The sequence below is a fragment of the Panicum virgatum genome, chromosome 5N (assembly GCF_016808335.1).
Source record: "Panicum virgatum strain AP13 chromosome 5N, P.virgatum_v5, whole genome shotgun sequence".
Taxonomy (NCBI): domain Eukaryota; kingdom Viridiplantae; phylum Streptophyta; class Magnoliopsida; order Poales; family Poaceae; genus Panicum; species Panicum virgatum.
Window position 1 is genome coordinate 58,943,946 of NC_053149.1, and position 21,313 is coordinate 58,965,258.

The 21,313-nt window shown below is 54.2% G+C and overlaps 1 protein-coding gene across 1 annotated transcript; it reads left to right on the forward strand.

Annotated features, from left to right (window-relative positions):
• Positions 1 to 1,342: 1,342 nt before the first annotated feature.
• On the forward strand, positions 1,343 to 2,086 carry LOC120675000. The gene has a single exon (XM_039956092.1). The coding sequence runs from the start codon at positions 1,343 to 1,345 to the stop codon at positions 2,084 to 2,086; it is 744 nt and encodes a 247-aa protein (XP_039812026.1).
• Positions 2,087 to 21,313: the final 19,227 nt, after the last annotated feature.

Consider the following 21,313-nt stretch of genomic DNA (forward strand, 5'->3'; position numbering starts at 1 on the left):
AGGTATTCCATCCCGAGTGGCTTGCTAACCCTGTCTTAGTTAAGAAAAAGAGTGGGAAGTGGAGGATGTGTGTAGACTACACTAGTTTAAATAAAGTATGTCCTAAAGTTCCCTTTTCTTTGCCACGTATTGATCAAAATCGTTGATTCAACTGCGGGATGCAAACTTTTTTCCTTTCTTGATGCATATTCCGGATATCATCAAATCAAAATGAAAGAGTCCGATCAGCTCGCGACTCCTCTTATTACTCCTTTCGGCATGTACTGCTACGTCACGATGCCCTTTGGACTTAGAAACGCCGGAGCTACATACCAGCGGTGTATGCTCCACGTGTTTAAAGACCATATCAGGCGGACTGTAGAGGCGTATGTCGATGACATCGTTGTGAAATCCAGGAAGGCGGACGGCCTGGTAGCCGATCTTAGGATCGCGTTCGATTGCCTTAGGGCTAAGGGGGTGAAACTCAACCCCGAAAAATGCGTGTTCAGAGTCCCTCTAGGCATGCTCTTGGGTTTCATCGTCTCCCAACGGGGCATTGAACCCAACCCTGAGAAAGTCTCGGCCATCACTCGGATGAGACCGATCCGAGACCTAAAGGGGGTGCAGAGGGTCATGGGATGCCTGGCGTCCCTTAGCCGATTCATCTCGCGTCTCGGCGAGAAAGGCTTGCCCCTGTATCGACTCCTGAGGAAGTCCGAATGCTTTTCGTGGACCCCCCAAGGACCAGGAGGCCCTCGACAAACTCAAAGCGTCACTTACTAGCGCTCCAATCCTAACACCTCCAGTGGACGGCGAGCCCCTCTATCTGTACGTGGTAGCCACGACTCAGGTCGTCAGCACAGCCATTGTCGTCGAACGACAAGAGGAGGGACACGCACTGCCTGTCCAAAGGCCGGTGTACTTCATCGGTGAAGTGCTGTCTGAAACCAAGACGTGGTATCCACAGATCCAGAAGCTGCTCTACGCAGTGGTCTTGGCTCGGCGCAAGCTGCGCCACTATTTTGAGGCTCGCCCCGTCACCGTGGTTTCATCCTTCCCCCTCGAGGAGATAGTCCAAAACCGGGTTGTCACGGGTAGGATAGCCAAGAGGTCAGTGGAGCTGATGGGAGAGACCCACACCTATGCACCTCGCAAGGCGGTCAAATCCCAGATCTTGGCAGACTTCATAGCCGAGTGGACCGACAGTCAGCTGCCCCCACCCCAGATTCAAACGGAATGCTGGCTCATGTACTTCGACGGGTCGGTGATGAAGACTGGCGCAGGTGCGGGCCTGCTATTCGTCTCATTCCTCGGAAGGCACATGAGGTACGTGGTACGCTTGCACTTCCCGGCGTCTAACAACATGACGGAATACGAGGCCCTCCTCAGCGGCCTCCGCATCACCATAGAACTCGGCATAAAATGTTTTGACGTCCGGGGAGACTCCCAGCTCATCATCGACCAGGTGATGAAGGAGGCTAGCCACCACGACGAGAAGATGGAGGCGTACTGCAACGCAGTGCATCGCCTCGAGGACAATTTCGACGGGCTCGAGCTCAATCACATCGCGCGCAAGTACAACGAGGAAGCGGACCAACTAGCCAAGATCACGTCCGGGCGGACCACCGTTCCCCCGAACGTCTTTGCCCGTGACCTCGCCAAGCCGTCTGTTGACTTCAAGAACCCTGCGAAAGCCGTCGGGGTGGCACCCGAACCCTCGGGGGCTGCGACCACGGAGCCATCGGCCAAGAACCCCTCGATGGGGGAGCCCGAGGCCATGGACACAGACTTCGAGACCTCTTATGTGGATGAGGTTGAAGCAATGGAGATCGACGAGGCTCCGCCTCAGCGAGACTGGCGCACCCAGTACCATGACTGGATGATTCGAGGGGTCCTACCCTCGCACCGCACTCAGGCGCGATGCATTGCTAGGCAGGCCAAGTCTTTCGTCCTAATCGACGACGAGCTGTACAAGCGTAGTCCCTCGGGCGTCCTACAACAATGCATCCCCATTCCCGAGGGCAAGGAGCTGATCCGGGACATCCACACCGGCATCTACGGTCACCACGCTGCGCCGCGCACCCTCATGGGCAACGCGTTTCGATAGGGCTTCTACTGGCCCACTGCTGTCGCCGACGCCACCGATGTCGTGCAGACCTGTGAGGGCTGCCAGTTCTACGCCCGCAAGATGCACTTGCCGGCCCACGCTCTGCAGACAATCCCCATCTCTTGGCCATTCGCCGTGTGGGGATTGGACCTCGTTGGCCCGCTACAGAAGGCGCCCGGGGGCTTCACCCACTTGTTGGTAGCAATCGACAAGTTCTCCAAGTGGATCGAGGCTCGACCCATCGGCAAGATCAAGTCTGAGCAAGCCATCCTGTTTTTCACTGACATTGTCTTTAGGTTTGGGGTCCCGAATTCGATCATCACCGACAACGGCACCTAGTTCACAAGCAAGAAATTCTTGGCGTTCTGCGACAACTACCACATACGCGTGGATTGGTTGGCTGTGGCACACCCATAGATGAATGGCCAAGTGGAGTGTGCCAACGACATGATCCTGCAAGGCCTGAAGCCAAGGATCTTCAACAAGCTGAACAAGTTTGGCCGAAGATGGCTCGCAGAGCTACCCTCGGTTATCTGAAGCCTGAGGACGACCCCAAGCAGAGCCATAGGCTTTACCCCGTTCCTCCTCGTCTACGGCGCCGAGGCCATGCTCCCCACAAACTTTGAATACGGGTCGCCGAGGCTCAAGGTCTACCAAGAACAGTAGAACCAACAAGCCCGTGAAGACTCGCTAGACCAAGTGCAGTCCCTATGAAGAAATCAAGCGCAGAGAGTTCGACGCCGAGACCTCAACAAGGGCGACTTGGTGCTGAGGCTTCGACAAGACAATAGGGGACGCCACAAACTCTCACCGCCATGGGAAGGCCCGTACATCATCGCTGAAGTGCTCAAGCCCGGCACATACAAGCTGGCCAACGAGAACGGCGAAGTCTTCACCAATGCTTGGAACATTCAGCAGCTACGTCGCTTCTATCCATGAATTTCCAAACCACTTATACATAGCTTGTACTTACAATTAAATTTCCCGAAGCAATAAAGAGTATGCTTTACTTCTTTATCTTTGGGAATTTTCCGAACCCTCGGGGGCTACACCCTCGGGGGCTCGGACGCGCACGAACACTGAGGTATGCTCGGCTTTACCCTCGGCAAAGCCAAGCCTCCCTCGCGAGCTACTACGAGGGGAACCCCCAAACGTCCCTGAAATCGCCAACGTTTTTTTCGAAAAATTTATGTATCCAAGTTTCTCGTATACTTAGAAAGGTAGACCAAGGTATAAACGACTAAGGAACAGGATCGGCCGAGCCGTGGGACCGCCTATGCCTCCGGGATACGGCATCCCCACTCACCTCCCTACGCCTAAGTGGTTCATGAACGCAAACTTCTCGCCAAAACCTATCTAAAACATATACGAGAACACAAAAAAAAAGAAAAAAAGGGCTCGAACACACAAGGCCTCGATGGGCCACACCGTCGATATACAATAACGAATTACTTAATCCAGAAGTACAACTACGACAAGTACTAACTTATTTACATGGGCTCCGAGGCCCAGATTCCCTACAGGTCATCCTCTCCCCTCTGTGGGTCTTCGATAGCATCAAATTCAGCTATCGGGGGGATGTCGGCTTCGAGCTTCGTGGCCAAGACGGAGGCAAACTCCTCGGCGGCGGCGGCGGCGTTCATGATGGCTGACGCAGCATCCGCATCGGCGTCGGTCGGGACGACGTACCCCGACGACACCAATCGGAAGTCCATGTCGTAGTGTGTCAAGGCCACGGCGAGGGCTCGTAGGACACCGAGGCGGAAAGTGCTCTTGGCGTGCTCGGCGATTCGACCACCTAGCGCTCGCAGGCGGCTGGCCACCGTGCTGCCAGACAAGGCACTGTCCCCCTCGTGCTCCTGACACACGCTCACAGCAGTACGCTCCAGCTCTGCATACTCGTCGTGCATCGCCGTGAACGCGGTGTTGGCAGCCTCCTTCGCCGCGGTCTCGTCCGCCTCCGTCTTCCTCAGCTCTGAACAGGGGAACCAAGATAAGTTGCGATAAACTAGAATCAAACAACAACGAAATTTCGAACAATTACCCGCGATTAATCCTTGCGCCTCTTCTTGCTGGACCCGCGTGGCTTCCTCGAGCGCGGACAAGGAGTCCTCCTTCTCCTTGAGGGCGGCCTCCGCGTTCCGGACGGCCGCTTCCCTCTCCTCGAGGGCTTTACCCTTCTCCTCGAGGGTCCCTGTGAGCGTGGCGACGGTCGCCTTCTCGCGCTGGAGCTCGGCCTCCTTGCGCTGGAGCTCGGCCTCCTTCTGCTCGAGCGCCGTCCTAGCTCGTTGCAGCTCGGTCGTCTGCGCCTCGGCCTCCTGGGCTCTCTGCTCCGCCGCGGACCTCTAGGCGTCGCGCTTGCCGGCGGTCCGCGCCAGCTCCTCCTCTAGCGCACGCTGGCGCGCTCCCAGGGTGGTCACCAGGGTGTTGTCATCGATCACCCGGAGCACCAAGTCGGTGTTGTACTGCCCAAGCCAGCTCACTTGGGAGTACAACCGGGTCAGCTCGGTGCTCTTGTTGCGCAAGATTTCCCTCAGCCGCTGCAAGTGGAAAGGCGTGAGTAGAGCACACGAAAACAAGACCGAATACGAGCAATCCACAGGGGAAAGGCACCTACCTTGCTGATCTGGAGATCCGTCGTCCTATGAAGCTACAGGGCACGGTCGAGGTTGCCCTGAATCTGAGAGCTGACCTCGTACTGCGCCTTCCAGACCGCTTCCTCCTCCCGCTCGTTGTGGAGAAATTCCAAGGGAACCCCGGATTGGATGATCGCTCCATGACGGGGCCCCTCGGACGTCCCCGCGCCGAGTACCTCCTCAGAGGCCGACACGAACTCGGCAATCTTATCGGTGGCGCTGACCGTAGCAACGGGATTGATATCTCCTGAGTCCCCATACTCCTCACTGCTCTGCGGCAGCTCCACGATTACCGGCGCCGTGTGCGCCGCCGCCGTTGCAGCAGCACCCTCGTCCCCGGCCCTCACGGGCTCTGGGATGCAGGTATCTTCCATCACTGGCGCCATTGGCGCCGACTCCTCCTCCGTGACACCCTCGGCCCCAACCCTCGGGGGCTCGGGGGCGGGGGTCTCCCCCTCTCCTTGGCCGGCGGGGCGCTTCTGTGCGCCCCCACCAACTCCTCCTTCTCCTGCTTCTGGCTGGGCGGAGGCATCCGCTCTGCCCCCGCCGGCTCCAACATCCGTCCGGCTGGCGCTCTCTGTGTTACCCCGGCCGGCTTCCCTCTCAGCGTCGGCCCCGGCGGCCGCTGCGTCCTCGCCCTAACCAGCGTCGCCTCCGTCCTCCTGTGCTCGGGCCAGCTGGGACTCCAGGACCCCCCGAGCCACTGCTTCCTGGAGCTTTTCAGCCACTGCCACTATGTCCACTCCGTGCGGGGGCTGCGGCGCCGTGTGCGGAGTCGCGAACGCCCCGATCTTCATGGCCTTGTTCGGTGCGAGGCGGGACACACTCTTGGCAGAAGCCATGCAGCCGAGCAATCGGGGAAGAAACGTTGAAGTCAGCGGGATTGGAGGGTTGATAAAACAAAAATAAAGAACAAAGTTGAGGTCACTTACTCTGACTGGGCGCTCATGCTCGCTTGCCCGCATTGATCCTCCGGGCCCACGGCACGCTGACACCTCCCGACAACTGGCCCGAGGGCGCCTTGAGTCCGTCTGCGCGGGCGTCTCTGCACTCGCCGCGGACCCACCGCCGCCCATCGACACCGCGGGTGCGGGTGTCCTCCTACCCATCGCCGGCGGGGGCGACCTCTGCCCCGTCACGGGCATGGACGATCTCGTGCTCGCTGCCGCCATGGGCGACCCCCATCCCGCCGCCGGCATGGGCGACCTCCGTCCTATCCTCTTGGGGTGTGGCTCCACCAGTGATCTCAGTGTGAGCCTCGCCTCGCCCAATGTCACTGTCATATCCTCGACACCAGCCCCTCGATAGATCGGCGGGGAACCCGCGCCCGTCGCCGCCTCGTCGTCATCAAAAAAATTGAGCTCCACATCTGAGGAGTCCTCCTCCTCGGTGGACTCAGGCGTGGCGGGCCGCGGAGCTCCCTCCGCGTGTGCAATCTTGCACTCCTTCTCGTGCTTCTCCTTTCTCTCCCTCTTCCTGGTGGCGGCGTCCTTCGCCGCCTCCTTCCTCATCTTCACCGCCTCGTCACGTAGGTGGTTGGCTTCACGTTCTTCCGGGATCGGGGGCTTCGAGACATAGCCCTTGTGGCTCACCCCCTGCAAACGCGGCCAAGTCAAGAACAAGGAGTGGGGAAGAAACAGCATGAAATCGACAACGAATTGAAGCTTAAACTCACCACAGAAATGTACCCCGACTCGGGGTGCATCTTGATCTCCCAGAGATCATTTGGGTTGTCGGGGAACTCCGCCACCGCACTCTTCGCCCTCCGGGCAGCGACGTCGTGGGGGAGCAGCACGTTCGATGTCCTCGAGCCCTCGTACGGGGCCTCGGGGGTGAGATCAAAGATCAGTAGCTTCCTCTCCATGAGAGGGATCACCCTCTGCCGGTGAAAGTTCGCGATGACGGCCGCCGTCGTCAGCTCCTTCCTCGCCAGACGCTGCAACGCGTTGGTGAGGACCTAGACCTTGGCCTGCTTGCTCTGGGGCGACACCCCCCAGTTCCACTTTTCCGGCCTCTCCAGGAGCACCTTGTTGGTGAACGCCGGGAGCCGGTTACCGAAGTTGCGCAGGTAAAACCACCCTCAGGCCCACCCCGGCGTTGTTGGTGGTCATCCTGCTGGGGATGTACAGGTGCGACCTGTGCCCGCGCACATGAAGCATGAGGCCGCCGGCGCGAGCGTACCTCTTTGGCTGGCCCCGCACGTTGTCGATGAAGATCTCGCCACGGAATAGGTGGATCCATAGATCCCAGTGCGCTTCAATCCCCAGATACCCCTCGCAGACGACAACGAAGACTGCCGCTTGGGAGATGGAGTTGGGGCTGAAGTTGTGAAGCTCCACCCCATAGTAGTCGCACAGCACCCGCATAAATCTGCCGACGGGGACGCCGAATCCCCGCTCGTGGAGCCGCACGAGGCTCACGACGTAGTCGTTGGGGAGGGATTTGGCTCGGTCTCCTCTGGCCGTGGGGGAATCCAGGCCGGCCGCTCCGAGTTGTTGTTCATCGGTAGCATCCTCTTTGCGACCAGCTGCTCCAAAACCGCCGCGGTGGTGGTGGACTTCCCCCACAGCAATGGCTCCTCGACCCCCGACATCACTTCGAATCGCCGGGGAACACGGGGAAGCAAGCTCGACGATGGCTAAGGTGCGCAATCGCTTTCTTCTTCTTCCTCCTCCTCTCGCTCTCGGCTCTGGGCACTGGATGCAGGGGAGGCGGAGAGGACAGGGGAGGCGAAGGCAAGATGGCCAGGTGAGACCGAACGATCCCCCCTTCCCCGCTTTTATCCTTCAAGACGGGCAGATTCGCCGCCACAGCCAAAATCTGCCGCCTTAAATGCGATAGATTTTGTTGTCACCGACAGCTAGGCCCCACGATCGCGGAGCTCCCCACGCGCGCACCTAGCAGTAATTTTGGCGCAGTAACCGGCGGGGCGTGGCGGGATTGTAGTGCCATCCCATCCGCCAGCCGCCGCCCACGTCTCTCCGCCTACCCGAGGCGGCCGCCTGAAAAGGCGCGCCCACACAGCCCGCACGTACAGGGCCACATCGCCCACAACTAGCGGAAGACCCGCGCGCACGCCCGGCGACTCCGCGCTGTTGAAGCGAACCATTACGGAATATTCCCTCCGGGGATTCCTTACCGTCGAAGGAAGTCAATTCCAAGGCCTTACTGATCAGGGCTTCGAAGCCTGGCCCATCGAGGGTTCGACAGGCGCCCCAGAGCACCAGAGTCAGGGACTGCAAGGGCGTGTCATACAAGCTACTCTCGAACGCGGAGTTCGAGATGCCCTATGCAGTGTTCGAGGCCGACCGAGGGTGCCTAGCAGGGGGGTCCCGTCGAGGGAGAGCGTCGAGCCCTCGGACCCTATCAAACGGGTCTGAGCCCCGCCTAGCGAACCTTTGCAAGTGCTCTATGCGATGTGTCCACAGACCGCGAGCCGTCCCTTATCGAACGAGGCACGGACGTCCACTCGAACCACCCGATAACAGCTCATCGAAGCGGCCATGGCTCGCGGCCCGGGCATGGGTAGCATGGCGCGCTTCGCCCCTCCTCCCTGCGGAAGGGCGACAAGGGTCATAACTGGAAGTCGAGGGTACCCTGAACGCCCTCACCCAGGCCGAGGCTCGGGGGCTCCTCGCGCACCGCGGCTCAGGCCGCACCCTCGAATGAGTCGGCTACCGTCGATTGTGAAATCCCACGAGTTTAACGAACCTCCCGCGCTCGCAACGCGCCTACCGGATTGATCAGTAGAATCGCGGGCCACTGCGCCAGCACGAAAAACGCCGAGGCCAGCTGAAAGGAACGCCGATGCCGGCTGAAAAGGAAGCTGAGCAGCCCCCCCCCAATCTGTCAACTACGCAGGGCGATATTTATAGCCCATGGACGAGTGCAAGCACTCCTCCAAGGCCTCTGGGGCTACACCCGCGGGTGCGCTGACGCGCCCCCACGGAAGAAACTTCACACATTCGAGGAATCGAAACCCTCCGCAGACCAGCTCGAATGCCCTCATCAGCACGATGGTCACATCCCCAGTGGCAACGCCATGGTGCTCGAGGCGACTATGATCTGCATAGACAACTCAGAGTGGCCACCTCACTGCTTCTCCAACGATGAACCCCGATCCCGGACCAGACTCCTCCAACAATGCTCTCCGGAGCACCGTCGCGCCCCCGCTGGGCAAACCAAGACCACCACGGTCAGCACCTGAGTCACGCCCTCGAGGGGTCAAGCCTCTGCAGGGCTGATGCTCATCCCTACAAAGGCTCGGGGGCTACTGTCGGGTACCATGATTAGGGGCACCCTAACTATGGGACTAAACCACCCTTAAAACACAAAACACATGCCAGGCAATTAGGCCTGCAAAGGCCTACAACCTCCCTCCGATCCGAAGGAAAGGAAAGGACTCAAAGAAGCCCAATCCGTGGCCCAAGAACACAGTGCAGCCCGTCTGAACCCCCTCGAACCCGCGGGGCGGACTCCGCCTCGCTCGAGAGCTCCCTGCTGAAACCCTCGGCAGCGCCCCGCATCTCTGCCACACTCGAGGGTAGTGAGCCTACCCTCAAACAAGTGGATCGACTCCGCCTCACTCGAGGCCACCCCTCGACAAAAAGGACAAACAGCCACCTGTTCACCCGCCCGCCGTACAGAGGCAATAAATGCTAGGGTCACGTCCTAAGGTAAAAGGGTCTGATAACGGGTCTCGCTCCTAGGGTCACGTCCTACGGCCAACCTACGGCTCTGATACCACCTGAAGCGTCCCCTCATAAGAGAAGACTTAAATGTGATACAAAACACCAGTCCCAGGAGGCTGATGCCACATTTATTACATCAGATGGTTCAAAACCGTACAAACCTTGGAGGACACTCGATACAGATAATGATAATAATTAACCAAGCTACAACATAACACCAGACCGCAAACCACATGGGGTCTAGCACGGGCTCAGAGTATTGCGACAGCGGAGGCATCTCGAACAGGGCCGGTACCACAGGCAAGGTTGGGTGTAGAACGATAACCCTACTCGGCGTCGTCTGGTATGAAGTCTGGGTCTTCTTCTGTAAAAAGTAAGAGTGGGGTGAGTACAAACGTACTCAGCAAGTCCAACCACACCCACGGAGGGGGTTACAACAGAATAACATGCACGGGTACATCAAGGATAAGGTTACGGTTTAATTTATAGAAAAATGATATTTTATGCAGGGGTTTATTTAATAGAAAACCTTTTTAGAGAATTTGGTTTTTGTAGTAACACGGAGTTCAAGTTTTAAAACTGCTACCGGACTCCCCGTCCGTCGTAGCACACGGCACAACTGCCAGACACAATTCCAAAACGACTCACACCAGCCCATCCCAAAGAAACACTAGTTATGTGACCACACCGTAACTCGCCCAATACCGTGGGCACGGACTATTCGAATAGATTCTTAACTCTGCAGAGGTGTGCAACTTTGCCCACAAGTAGGATACCACAACTCGAACACCGTCGTGTCGGTGTAGATCCCAACATAGCCATTACCCACCATAGCTAAGCCTGACTAGCCATCACGGGATGCACCAAGGGGTCATCGACCGTTCACTTAGGTATAACCGGGCATAAGTCACTCGGGGCTTATCCCTTTTCCTTAGTCACCCGTTGCTCTCAGCTCTCCTGATGGCTATCACACCAACTAGTGGGATTTATGCTACGCCGTTGCCCATTCAACGGTCGAGTGGTTTGCACGATAGTGGAGTTAGGTGAGATGACACACCAACTCGGTCCTTAGACACGACAAGATGGATATCTCCCTTTTTTGCCCTGCCACACAGGCATAAGCACACCAATCAGCAATTCACACAGAAATGCCGTCCATCCCGTCTACTCTTTCATTACCAAAAACACCACTTTTATCCCATCCCATACGCACACATTTTCTTTATAAAATCAATTGTATTATGAGTAAAGTCCTAAGCGTTCTAATGTCGATTAACGTCCAAGCAAAATCAGACATTAATCTAGGTGGTCAAGGAATGATCAATGCAAATCAAGGGGTGGCTATCCAACCGTGTTTTCATGCAAGCAAAACATATGCAATTTTATAAAGCAGGCCATTGGGTTGTGTTTATAAAAACTAGGACAGAAACATGCATCAAAGGATGGGATTGAACTTGCCGTCTTCGTAGCCTTCGAGGAGGTCCTGTCCTTCGGGTTCGGGGTCGCGGAACTGGTCCTCGTTCCCTTGCTCGCAGTACTGCTTGTTAGCGGGCTCTCCTTCGATCACACCGTGGTCTACGACGCAAACAAACAAGCACACAATCAAGACACAGAAAATAAAGATTTATCATTGAGCTCGAATCGGAAATAATTAAGATATGGAGATATGAGTAATATTTTTGGGTGGTTTCCTAATGGCACGGCCAAAACTATATTGGAAATGGCGTGATCGGATTTGGAGGCACTCGGAGAATTTTTGGCGCATGAAATGATAGGTTAAGGAGGTGTTTAAGGGCTAAACTATGGTTAGGGAGAGTCGAAAATAGGATGAGTGGGTAGTATATGATTTTATAGGAATTTAGGAAAAAGAATCAATGGAATCAGAGTTTATATGTGTGAGATATGGCTTATAGTGTGTAGCTATCATTTAATTCCAAAAATTAAAATGACGTGACTAGTGCATACTGGATTAGTATGTCGCGGGTGATAGGTGATTTGGTTTGTGCGCATGTGCACCAGAACTAGTGGCCCATTAGTTCCCGCATGAGCCCACAAGTGGACCAGCCCAGGAAAAAAAAAATCAGGCGAGAGGCACGGTCAGCACTGGAGGCCCTCGTGCTCCTCTGGTCGAGCACGCCATGGCCAGAGACAGGAGCTCGCCGGAGCTCCGACGAAGTGATGATTCCGGCCACCATTCCTAAAACTGAGGACATAGTTAGAGAGAGGAAGGAAAGGGGGTTCGATCTTGGGGCTTCCCAACGAGGGCTGCTGCGGAAAGAGGAGGGAGCCACGGGCGGCCATGGGTGGCGGCCGGTGAACTCGTGGAGGGCTCTGTACAAGAAGGGATAGGGAGGGTCGCAGCTTGGGAGAGGTGGAGGAAGGTGTGGAGATGCTCACCGTTGAGGGAATTGGACCGAGATGGCCTGAGTGAGGAGATCGATGACGGTGTCTGAGGCTCTGTTCGTGGAGCAGAGGAAGAAATTGGGAGAGGCAGAGAGCTGGCAGAGCGGCGCGGCTTGGCGAGATTGGTGAAGGCGTGGAGAGCAGCTTGGGGCGTCTTTTATAGGCAAGGAGAGGCGGTGGAGGAGGGAGGCACGGCTGCGAGCTTCTACAGCTCGTTAATGGCAGTGGGGCACCGCGCGTGCGGCCAGCCCTGCTCGCCGGCGAGCGCGAGCGCCTAGGCAGGGATGGGACGGGGCAGGGCCAGTGGCCGCAAGCGGGGAAGGCGACGTCCGGGGGCGGTGGCCGGCTAGCGAGCATCGCGGGGCGCCATTAATGGCGCTCCGGCCACTTGCTCGTGTCGCGACGCGGCGGCGCTGTTCGGGCAGAGCGCTCGGCGAGCGGCGCGGCGAAGCAGGTGACGGGACGCGTCGAGCAGCGACGAGCGGCGCGGCGGGCGTCCTGGGCACGCGGAGCGCGTGGGTATAGGCACGCGGCAAGGCGAGCACACGCGCGGGGCAAGCTCAGGGATGTGCGCGTGCACAGCCAGGAAACAGGGGAGAAGGAAGGGGAAAGAAGAAAGGAGAAGAAAAGAAGAAAAGAAAAGGAAAAGGAAAAGGAAAAGGAGGAGGAGAGAAAAAAAAGAGGGAAGAAAAAGAAAAGAGGAGCGCGGCGGGATTCGCGGCGGACGGTCGCGCGTGGGCGACAGGCAGCCGAGCGGCGCGGGATGGGACGGCGGCGAGGAAAAAGAGGAAGGGTTTGGTCGGTGCTTTGTAGTCGGATGACAGAACAGCGGGTGAACTGGGAGAGGATTAGGGTTTGGGGCTAATTGAGCTCAACGATGAAAACGGTTTTAGCGTGTGATTTAATTAAGTGAATTTTGGGATGTTACAACGGTACCCTCTACAGGAGTGTCGGTGCCCTGACCCGGGGGTCCGGATCCCAACTAGTAAATGGTGTGTGTTTCCTCATCCTAGATGTTGATGCAAGAGGCAACATAGTAACGCACGGGTTTATCCTGGTTCCGGCCACGGGGCCGTACGTCCAGCAAGGGGGTGTGCGAGGGCACTGTATTATCTTGCACCGGTGGTGCCTGTAGTAGGGGAATGCATGCATGGTGAGAGAGGGAGGGAAGCTCCCAGGTCTCTGCTAGAGGAGGAGTCGGTTGAGGCGAATGCCAATATCGAGTGCTCAGTGGTGCCGAGTGTGCGATGATTGCGACGCCCAGGGTGACGATCCCCTTTAAAGGAAGTCTGTCTCCTCCTTTTATAGTCACAAGGAGGGGCGGTGTACATGAGCAGGGGGTCGTGGAAGTCGTCATTTTCCCCCGAATCACGGGGGTGCAGTGGTCGAATACTGTAGGAAATACACTGTGGGGCATGGCGTCGGGCGTGGCAGTCGTCCTGGATATCGTCCTTGGTGTTGACAGCCAAATTTGGCACCTGTTGAGGTCGACCGGTCTGACCGGTCGGGCCGACCGGTCAGACCGGTCTGGTCTGTACAGTTCGAGTAGAATTAGGATTTTTGTAAAGAGTCCTCATGTAATCCTACTCGTGAAGGGGTACGTCTTCCCCGACCTATAAATATAAAGGCTAAGGCCGATTGAGGTTATTCCCAATCGAATCAATACAAAAAAATCGCATTACTTTTATCTCTCAAACCCTAGCCTTTTCCAACCCTAGATTGCTTTCTTCCTTCGTCCCGGCGGCGTTTGAAGACGTTCTGAGTGGCCTGCCGACCTCAGAGCAACCCTACGATCACGAGCTCCGACGGGGTCCCTCCCGAGCTCGCTGTTCTAGGTCTTCGCGAGTTCCCTGCCTGCACCGGTCAGACCGGTCGGTGAAACCAGTCAGACCGGTCCGCCCAGGTTTTTCGCTGTGTTGATCGTTTTGACGATCGTCGCGCATTCTAGCGTATTCGAGTGGGTTGGCGCAATTCTGTGTCATCACTTGGTCTTGCGGAGATCACGCCGGCGTCCTGCCAGCCCTGGCAGGCGGCGTGGTCGTCGCTGTGGGGTGTACAGTCCTCGAGATGTGGCGTGGTTGCGCTCCATGGGCCCTGCAGGTCAGGGTCTTGCGTGCACCAGTGGCGATGAGGCGCGTGGCGATCCCGGACCCCCCTGAACGGAGTGCTGGCGCACGTACTAAGGAGGTCCGAGGGTCGCGTGGAGGTCCGGGACTCCGGCTGCGAGTGCTGAGGATCCCTCCTTGAGGGGCACGTGGCGACGCCGGACCCCCTCCCGAGCATGGGGCAGGTCTGGGGTCATACGTGTGATGAGGTGGAGTCCGGACAGCCGGAGTTGGCAGAACAGTAACGGGAACTGTGCCGAGCGCGTCTCGTCCCGCGTCGCAGGCCCCACAGTGCTGCCACAGCGTCCGGGATGGTGGAGCAGTGACCGGAGTTGGCGGACGGGACTCCGATCACAGCCACTGTGGGGAATGGCGGCCTGACGCCGTCTGTCCTGGGCGCTGTGGAGGAGTGGTTGGCATTTAATGCCTCCGTACGACGGGCGGGTGAGCGGCGGGGCCGTTTGTCCTTTACGCCGAGGGGTGGCCTCGAGCGAGGCGGAGATGAGTTGCCTGCTCGAGGGCAGGTTCGATACCCTCGAGCGAGGCGGAGATGTTTTGCCCGCTCGAGGGTAGATTCGCTACCCTCGAGCGAGGCGGAGATGCGGGGCGCAGTCGAGGGTCTCGATGGGAGACCTCGAACGAGGCGGAGATCGCCCCGCGGGTCCGAGGGGGTCGCATATGGGCCGCATGCTGGGCTTCTTTGAGTTCTTCTCGAATACTCGTTCTTCTCTTTCTTCCATGCTGGAAGGAGGCAGTAGGCCTTCGTGGGCCCAGTCGCCTAACATGTGTTTGTGTTTTTTAGGGTGATCTTAGTACCCTGATTAGGGTGTCCCTCATCATGGTACCCGACAAGGAGCCACCATGCTGCCCACTAGAGCTGCCAGGACACCGGCGCGATCTCTGCAAGGACAAGGACGACGCCAAGGACGACTGCCACGCCTGGCGCCTCACTCTCCAGTGCGGCACAGTGTACTTTCTACAGTATTCGCCCACTGCACGCCCCTGATTTGGGGAAGAACGACGACTTCTCCCCCCCTCCCGTACATGTACTCCGCCCCTCTTTGTGTCTATAAAAGGGGGAGGCGGTCTCTGTCTTATCCATCGAGGCAGAACACTACACTCAGCACAACTCAGAGCACACACGCTTTTGAGCCCCGATATTGGCACTTGCCTCAATCAACTTCTCCTCTAGCAGAGACTTGGGAGCTTCCCTCCCTCTCTCACCTCGCTTGTACCCCCTACTACAGGCACCCCCGGTGTGGAATAGTACAGTGCACTCGCACACCCTTGCTGGACGTACGGCCCCGCGGTCGGAACCAGGATAAACCCGTGTGTTCCTGTGTTATCTTCTGCATCAACCATCCAGGGTGAGGGATCACGCATCACTTCACTAGTTGGTGCCGGACCGCCGGGTCAGGACACCGACAATATTGTATTGTTGTACCTACTTTTCATGCATTTTCTCTTCCTTGAATTGTTATTCCTCATCCTTGTCACGTGTAGCTAGTTAACTAAATAATTTGACTAGCTGTTTAGCCATGCTTAGAGTTAGATTATAACTTAAAAGGAAATAAAGTATGGATTGGAGTCGCCACACTTATTCAATTATCCTTAATTGCACTTGTACGATCTTGGTGTGTTGTAAGTTTTCGTGGTTCGAGCGGAATGGTAGGGATTAGAGAAAGAAGTCACGTGACATGGACCATTTAAAAAACGTTTGTGGATGATGTCGGTTTTAAGCAACTTAACGTGCTACCACATGTATATCCAATTATGGTAAGGGTGAGCCTATCACCTTCTTCATCTTGATCCTTGATGTCATGCCTAGATGCGTGGCCAAAGGGCTATGTAGAGATGCTAAGGGGTGTCCCTGATGTACCTTGCTAACTCTCCACGTAAGATAGGCGCCATTTGAGCTGCATGGTCCTTGCACCACGAGGTAAAGAAGTACACAGTTACAAGGTTAATAACCAATTTGAATCATCGCACTCTCGGTCATGAGCAAGCTCATTATCTCATGAATTCTTCGTAGAAAGTATTGATTATGTTGGAAATGGTTCAGGATACCTTTATGTTCAATTGCTATTTTACTCATAATCAACTAAAATTTATGTTGTCAGTTGGGCAAGAATAATTAATTTTGCTAGAGAGCTATATGTTAGTTTAGAGAGCTCATGCTTACGCAATATTATTAAACCATAAAATCTCGCCTTGATTGAGCCCTCTTGCATAATCGTTGTTTATTCAATTGTGTAAATCGTGCGAGTATTTTTGTACTTATGTTGCTTTCTAATATAAGTGGCATCAGAGACAACGTTGCATGAAGTGAACCTAAAACTTATTAGTAAAAATAAAATTTGATTATTTGCACTAATCTTTATTTATTTGTTAAAACTTGAACTTAACGTTAATTGCTACCCTTCTTCCTTTATGTTCCTTCACTTGTTAGATTTCTCTCTTTATTGCTTCACTTGTTAATTCAAATGTGCTTAACCCCTCTTGTCTTTAACAATAGACGGCCTATACCTTGATCATGGCGACCCGCGCCAAGGATACGATTGGCTTTCCCGCGCCGCTCAACGAGATGTTGAGGAGGGCGCACTACACTTTTCGGCCCGAGTATGCGGTCTATGCTCGTGGCTATGGCGTAGGCATGGTCGACTACGTAGCTACCCTCCACCTTGAAGCTAGGATGGTGGTTGGATCTGAGGCCTACGATTTTCAAGCAAAAGGAACATCGCTGGAGATGGCCATTCAAGAGGTGGCACGGGAAGCAATCACCCGCCTTCGCTACGAACAGCAGGAGCTTTGGGAGGATCCTTTCACCTACCTCCCGATGAAAGGACCCGAGGAGCCATTTGCACATTGTATCTCACCATCGGTTGGACCTTTCACCATGGAGCGGTGCATGGCAGAGACCATCTCTTCTTATGAGTTGGTGAACTGGAGCTTGCTTCGGGAGTTGGATGAGACAAGAAGGTGTCTCTACAATCTTCAAGTACAAGTGCTTCAAAAAATCGAAGAAGGTGATAATTTCTAACCCAAGTTGCAGGTGAGCCGGAAGTGTTTTTTGACCACTTCTATTCCGCCTATCCCGGCGAGGGAGAGGAGTAGGTCTTTGTGGCCGCGATGGTGCCACTCAAGACGCCATTGCTTTTACACTTTATCGTTTTATCCGCTGTGTAGTGTATGTTTTGTGAGAGCATGACAAATACTAAACTTTGATTTTCATATCTCATTTATATCATTTGTGAGCCCAAGGCTTGTTTTTGAAGTTTGAACCCTTCAAATTTCCGATTTAAACCTCCTATGCTGTGAGCTTGTAATATTTATGTTGAATTTATGTAACGACTAAAATTGCTCTTTTATGGTCCTTTGGTGATATGTTTATTTGTAAACGGAATGTGCATGCTTGATCTTGGGCATTTTGTGGAGCATGTACCGGGACCGGATTTGATATATGTGAATGACGTGTCGCTTGTTGATGTCTCTAGATGTGGGTTGGCACGTGGTACGCTCTTAGATAAACATATATGCTAGTTCTTATCTTAAGAACGATGACCTGCAGTTTGCTTTAAATGGTGTTAAATTAGACGGTTCTTAAAGCAGAGGATGACGTGGGGTTGTGGCAGCAGCTCCTCCGGGATGCTCGATCTCTAGGTAGCTCGACTTGTATGGGACGTGCCTGCCATCCAGAGACTCTTAATTTTCATTCGGCTGAAAGGTTGACGTCGCCAAATTTTCAATGTTAGATCATTCTTCATTTTGTACAATTTTTATTCGGCTGAAGGACGACAAATATAGCTGATGGCCAGCCGGACAGTTCAGGGCGTGGGCGTGGAAAGCTATGCATGCATGGCAACAAGTGCCTATCCCCTCGTCGGCGTTAGAAAGCTTCATGTTGACGTATGTCCACCCTGACTTGTCTCAGTCCCAATGGAGTCACGGCCGCCGACGAGGCCACCGCGGTGCCCCGCCAGCTCGATCAGCTGCGGTTACGACGGCGCCATCATGGCCACCGCCCAACATGGCAGAGAATGGCTTGGTTACCGCGTGTGACGTCCAGGCACCGTAGTTCTCGCCGTGCGACGTCTGCTTCTTCAACCTGCGTCCGCGTCTTCAACAGGCCGTGTCGCGATCCTGGCTGCGCCTGCGCACGCGGCGAGGACTCTTAGTGAAAGAGCAGAGACGGGGGCTAGCCAGGGTCCTCCGGACACGTGAGCTCGGCAGCTTATCAGAAATCTGCTGCATTCCCACAATTATGCTTAGTTCCCATGTTTTCACTGCCGCAGGTTCCTCCTTTTCTTTAGCTTATTACAGTGTCATGTTAACCAGTCCATGTTAGCGTTATTGTGCAATACCATGCTGAAGATGAACTTGCAATGTATCAAAGCCTGCATTTTCTGTTCTATCTCGCAGATCTAGTAAAGAACAATGGCGGATGCCAGGCATTCTGATCAGTGAAAGAGAAATGGATGGACGATTTGAATCTTGAGACACAACATGAATGCGTAGAAATCAGTCAGATTTGAAGAAACGGAACTTGAGGGATCAGTCCATTGGTTTCGGCATACTGCAATAGCAGACAAGGGTAAATGGAAATCATGATACTGCGATCAGTCTGAACTGATTTTTCATCTGTCTTCACACCTGGAGTTCTTGCCAGCAGCTGTTCGGTCAAGAATTTAGCACGGTTATGATGCGGGGCAAAGCTCAATCATGTGAAACTGAGCCCTGGAGCAGCAGCTCTCAACATCTGCCAGTTCTTCCGAACTGTTGGCAGCAGCTAGATAGCTGCAATGCACTTCTTAATTTGAACTCTGCAGCACTGCATGTACATGTGTTCCTGAGTTAGCTAGCGATGAGAGTGCAACAAGGAGGAAACGAACCAGTCAGAACAGTCGGATAACACGGTTGCCATTGCCAGTAACGTCCTGTCGTCTCATTGAGCCACAGTACGTCCACAAGCAGAGAAGCAAGGGTGTTCCAAAAAATTGCACAAGCTGCTTCTTTTTCAAAAGCTTGCAGGAGCGCAAGAAAATGACATGTCGAAAGAACAGGCCACGCAGAGAAATGTGAACTTTCTGAGCCTGCTGCACCTGTTCCCAAAGGTCGTCATGATCTGCCAAGATGCGATAGCGACTGTAAATACATGACGCGATTGAGCAGACAAGAACATGGTGCGATAACTGGTCCCTGAATAGAGATACTGTGCTTGGCTCTGCGGCGCGTGGTGGCAATGACACTGGTTCTTTTTGTTGATCCTCTAGTTCGGTCCCAGTCTGGTGGAGGACTTGGGACGACGAAGGGTCGAAGGACGAGGCACTGCCGGTTGGCGCGGCCCGCGCAACCGCCTGCGCCTGTCGCCCTCGCCTCCTGCGCAACGTGCACGCTACGACGCAGCAGCTCCTCGCCCTCGCCCTCCGTGACCGACTGACCGAGACGCCCCTCGATCGTGCCCTGCCACCAGTTGCGACGACCGATCCCGTCGTGACAACAACGTGACTAGGCGCGAGCCGGGTCAAGCACGCTCAAAGCAAAGGTACGCGAGGCGCCTGCTTCGATGTATAATGTATTCTAGGCGGACCTGTTTTTTTCCCCACGGAAATCTAAGATTTCGGTCATGCCAGCTCAGCGTACTACGTTACCACCTGTGCAGGTCGCGTGCGTTCGTGTGTTGAGGGAGCAATGGCGAGTCCACAGCCACGATGGTAAGTCGGATCGGGTCGGGTCCCATCACTTTGGGTTTCAAGTTGAAAAATATTGATCTGTGCCCGATCTATGATATGATCGGGTCGGATCGGAGCGGTCTGTTTTTTTTTTGTAATTTTTAGATTGAGTTAAATTTTTTTGAGTTTCAGGTTAAAAATATCGATTCGTACCTAATCCGTCACTTGGTGGAGTCAGATTTTTTCAGAGGTTGGATCGTGTTTACCAAGTCGGTGGCCCGTGATCAAGTTAGGATTGGTGGCCCGTGATCAAGTTAGGATTGCTACTGGTACCGTGCCTGACCTTGCGAACAAGATGCGGGCAGGTAGGGGTAAAAATGGGATAAAAAATTCCATACTGATCGATACCGCTTTCATAATATCATTTCCAGCTATTTACACTTTTAAAATTTAAAGGTTATTATTTACAATAAATTTTATAATTATTTTTCACTATATTTAATTTTTATAATATTAGGCTGTTTTCATTTTTAAAAATATAAAATTTATTATTAACATTTAATTTTATAATTATTTTTCGTCGTATTCAATTTTGTTAATTTTACACATATGGAAAAATCTCGATCCAACCGTTCGCCGCTTTTCATATTATAATACCAATTTCGATCATTTCTAACATTTTCATAACCCTCTGGAGCGTCCAGTGCCTCCGTGGCCGAGGCCCCCGTCCACCACCACGCACCCGCCCGCCTCCCGCACGAAGCGTTTCCGCCGCCGCCGCCGAGCCCCATTATATTTTTCCAAACGCAAATCGCCGGCGGAAGACAGGACGCACACACGCAGCTGAACGATTCGGAGAACTCGACACTCGATAGGGTTAGGGCCTTGTTTAGTTTATTTTTCATTTTGCATTTTTATATTTTTGGAGGAAATTTTTAATATTTGAAATATTAAATATAGACTAATCACAAAACTGATTACAGATATTGTCTGTAAATTACGAGACGAATTTTTTGAGCATAATTAATCCATCATTAGAGCATGTTAACTGTAGCAATTTAGTGTCTAATCACGCCCTAATTAAACTCATTAGATTCGTCTCGCGATTTACAATGCATTTGTGTAATGCAATTTATTTTTTGACTATATTTAGTACACCATGCATTTATAAAAATTTTATATTTTGTGTTTAGGAAGCCGCCGGCGGCCACGTCAACGAGCGGGGCTGCTGCACGTGGCGCCCTGCGCTGACACAAACGCATTCTACGTGCCTGCACGTCAGCTCGTGTCCCGCAGTCGTCGCCGGATGGCTGCGCGAGCAGTGTTCGCGGATGGATGCGAACGATTTGATTGTTCCGGTTTCGGACCTACGTGCATGGAATGCTTGTAGCGCCTTATCTCTCTCTCCAATGTCAAATCTCTTCCATTCTCTTCCAAACGCTGTTTTTCTTGTGCAATCTCTTCTTCCCCCATTTTCTTTTGCGGTGCGTGCTTTTTCTCCAATAGCACGTTCTTGTCCTCTCACGTACGATCTCAATATTTTTGTGGCGTGATGCCCCTCGCCCTTGGCGCATCAGCAACTCACCATGCACCCCAAATATTGAATCTACAAGCGACTGTAGTCTTCTCTTGGAGCGGTCGATTTTTTTCGCTCACGTGGGCGGGTTCCATGTGACTTTGTCTCTCCACCTTCTCTCTCCATTCCACTTCACACTTTCTTCTC

What these genes read in the sequence shown, in the direction of transcription:
- LOC120675000 (XM_039956092.1), top strand. Translation starts at nt 1,343, where the DNA reads ATGACGGAATACGAGGCCCTCCTCAGCGGCCTCCGCATCACCATAGAA.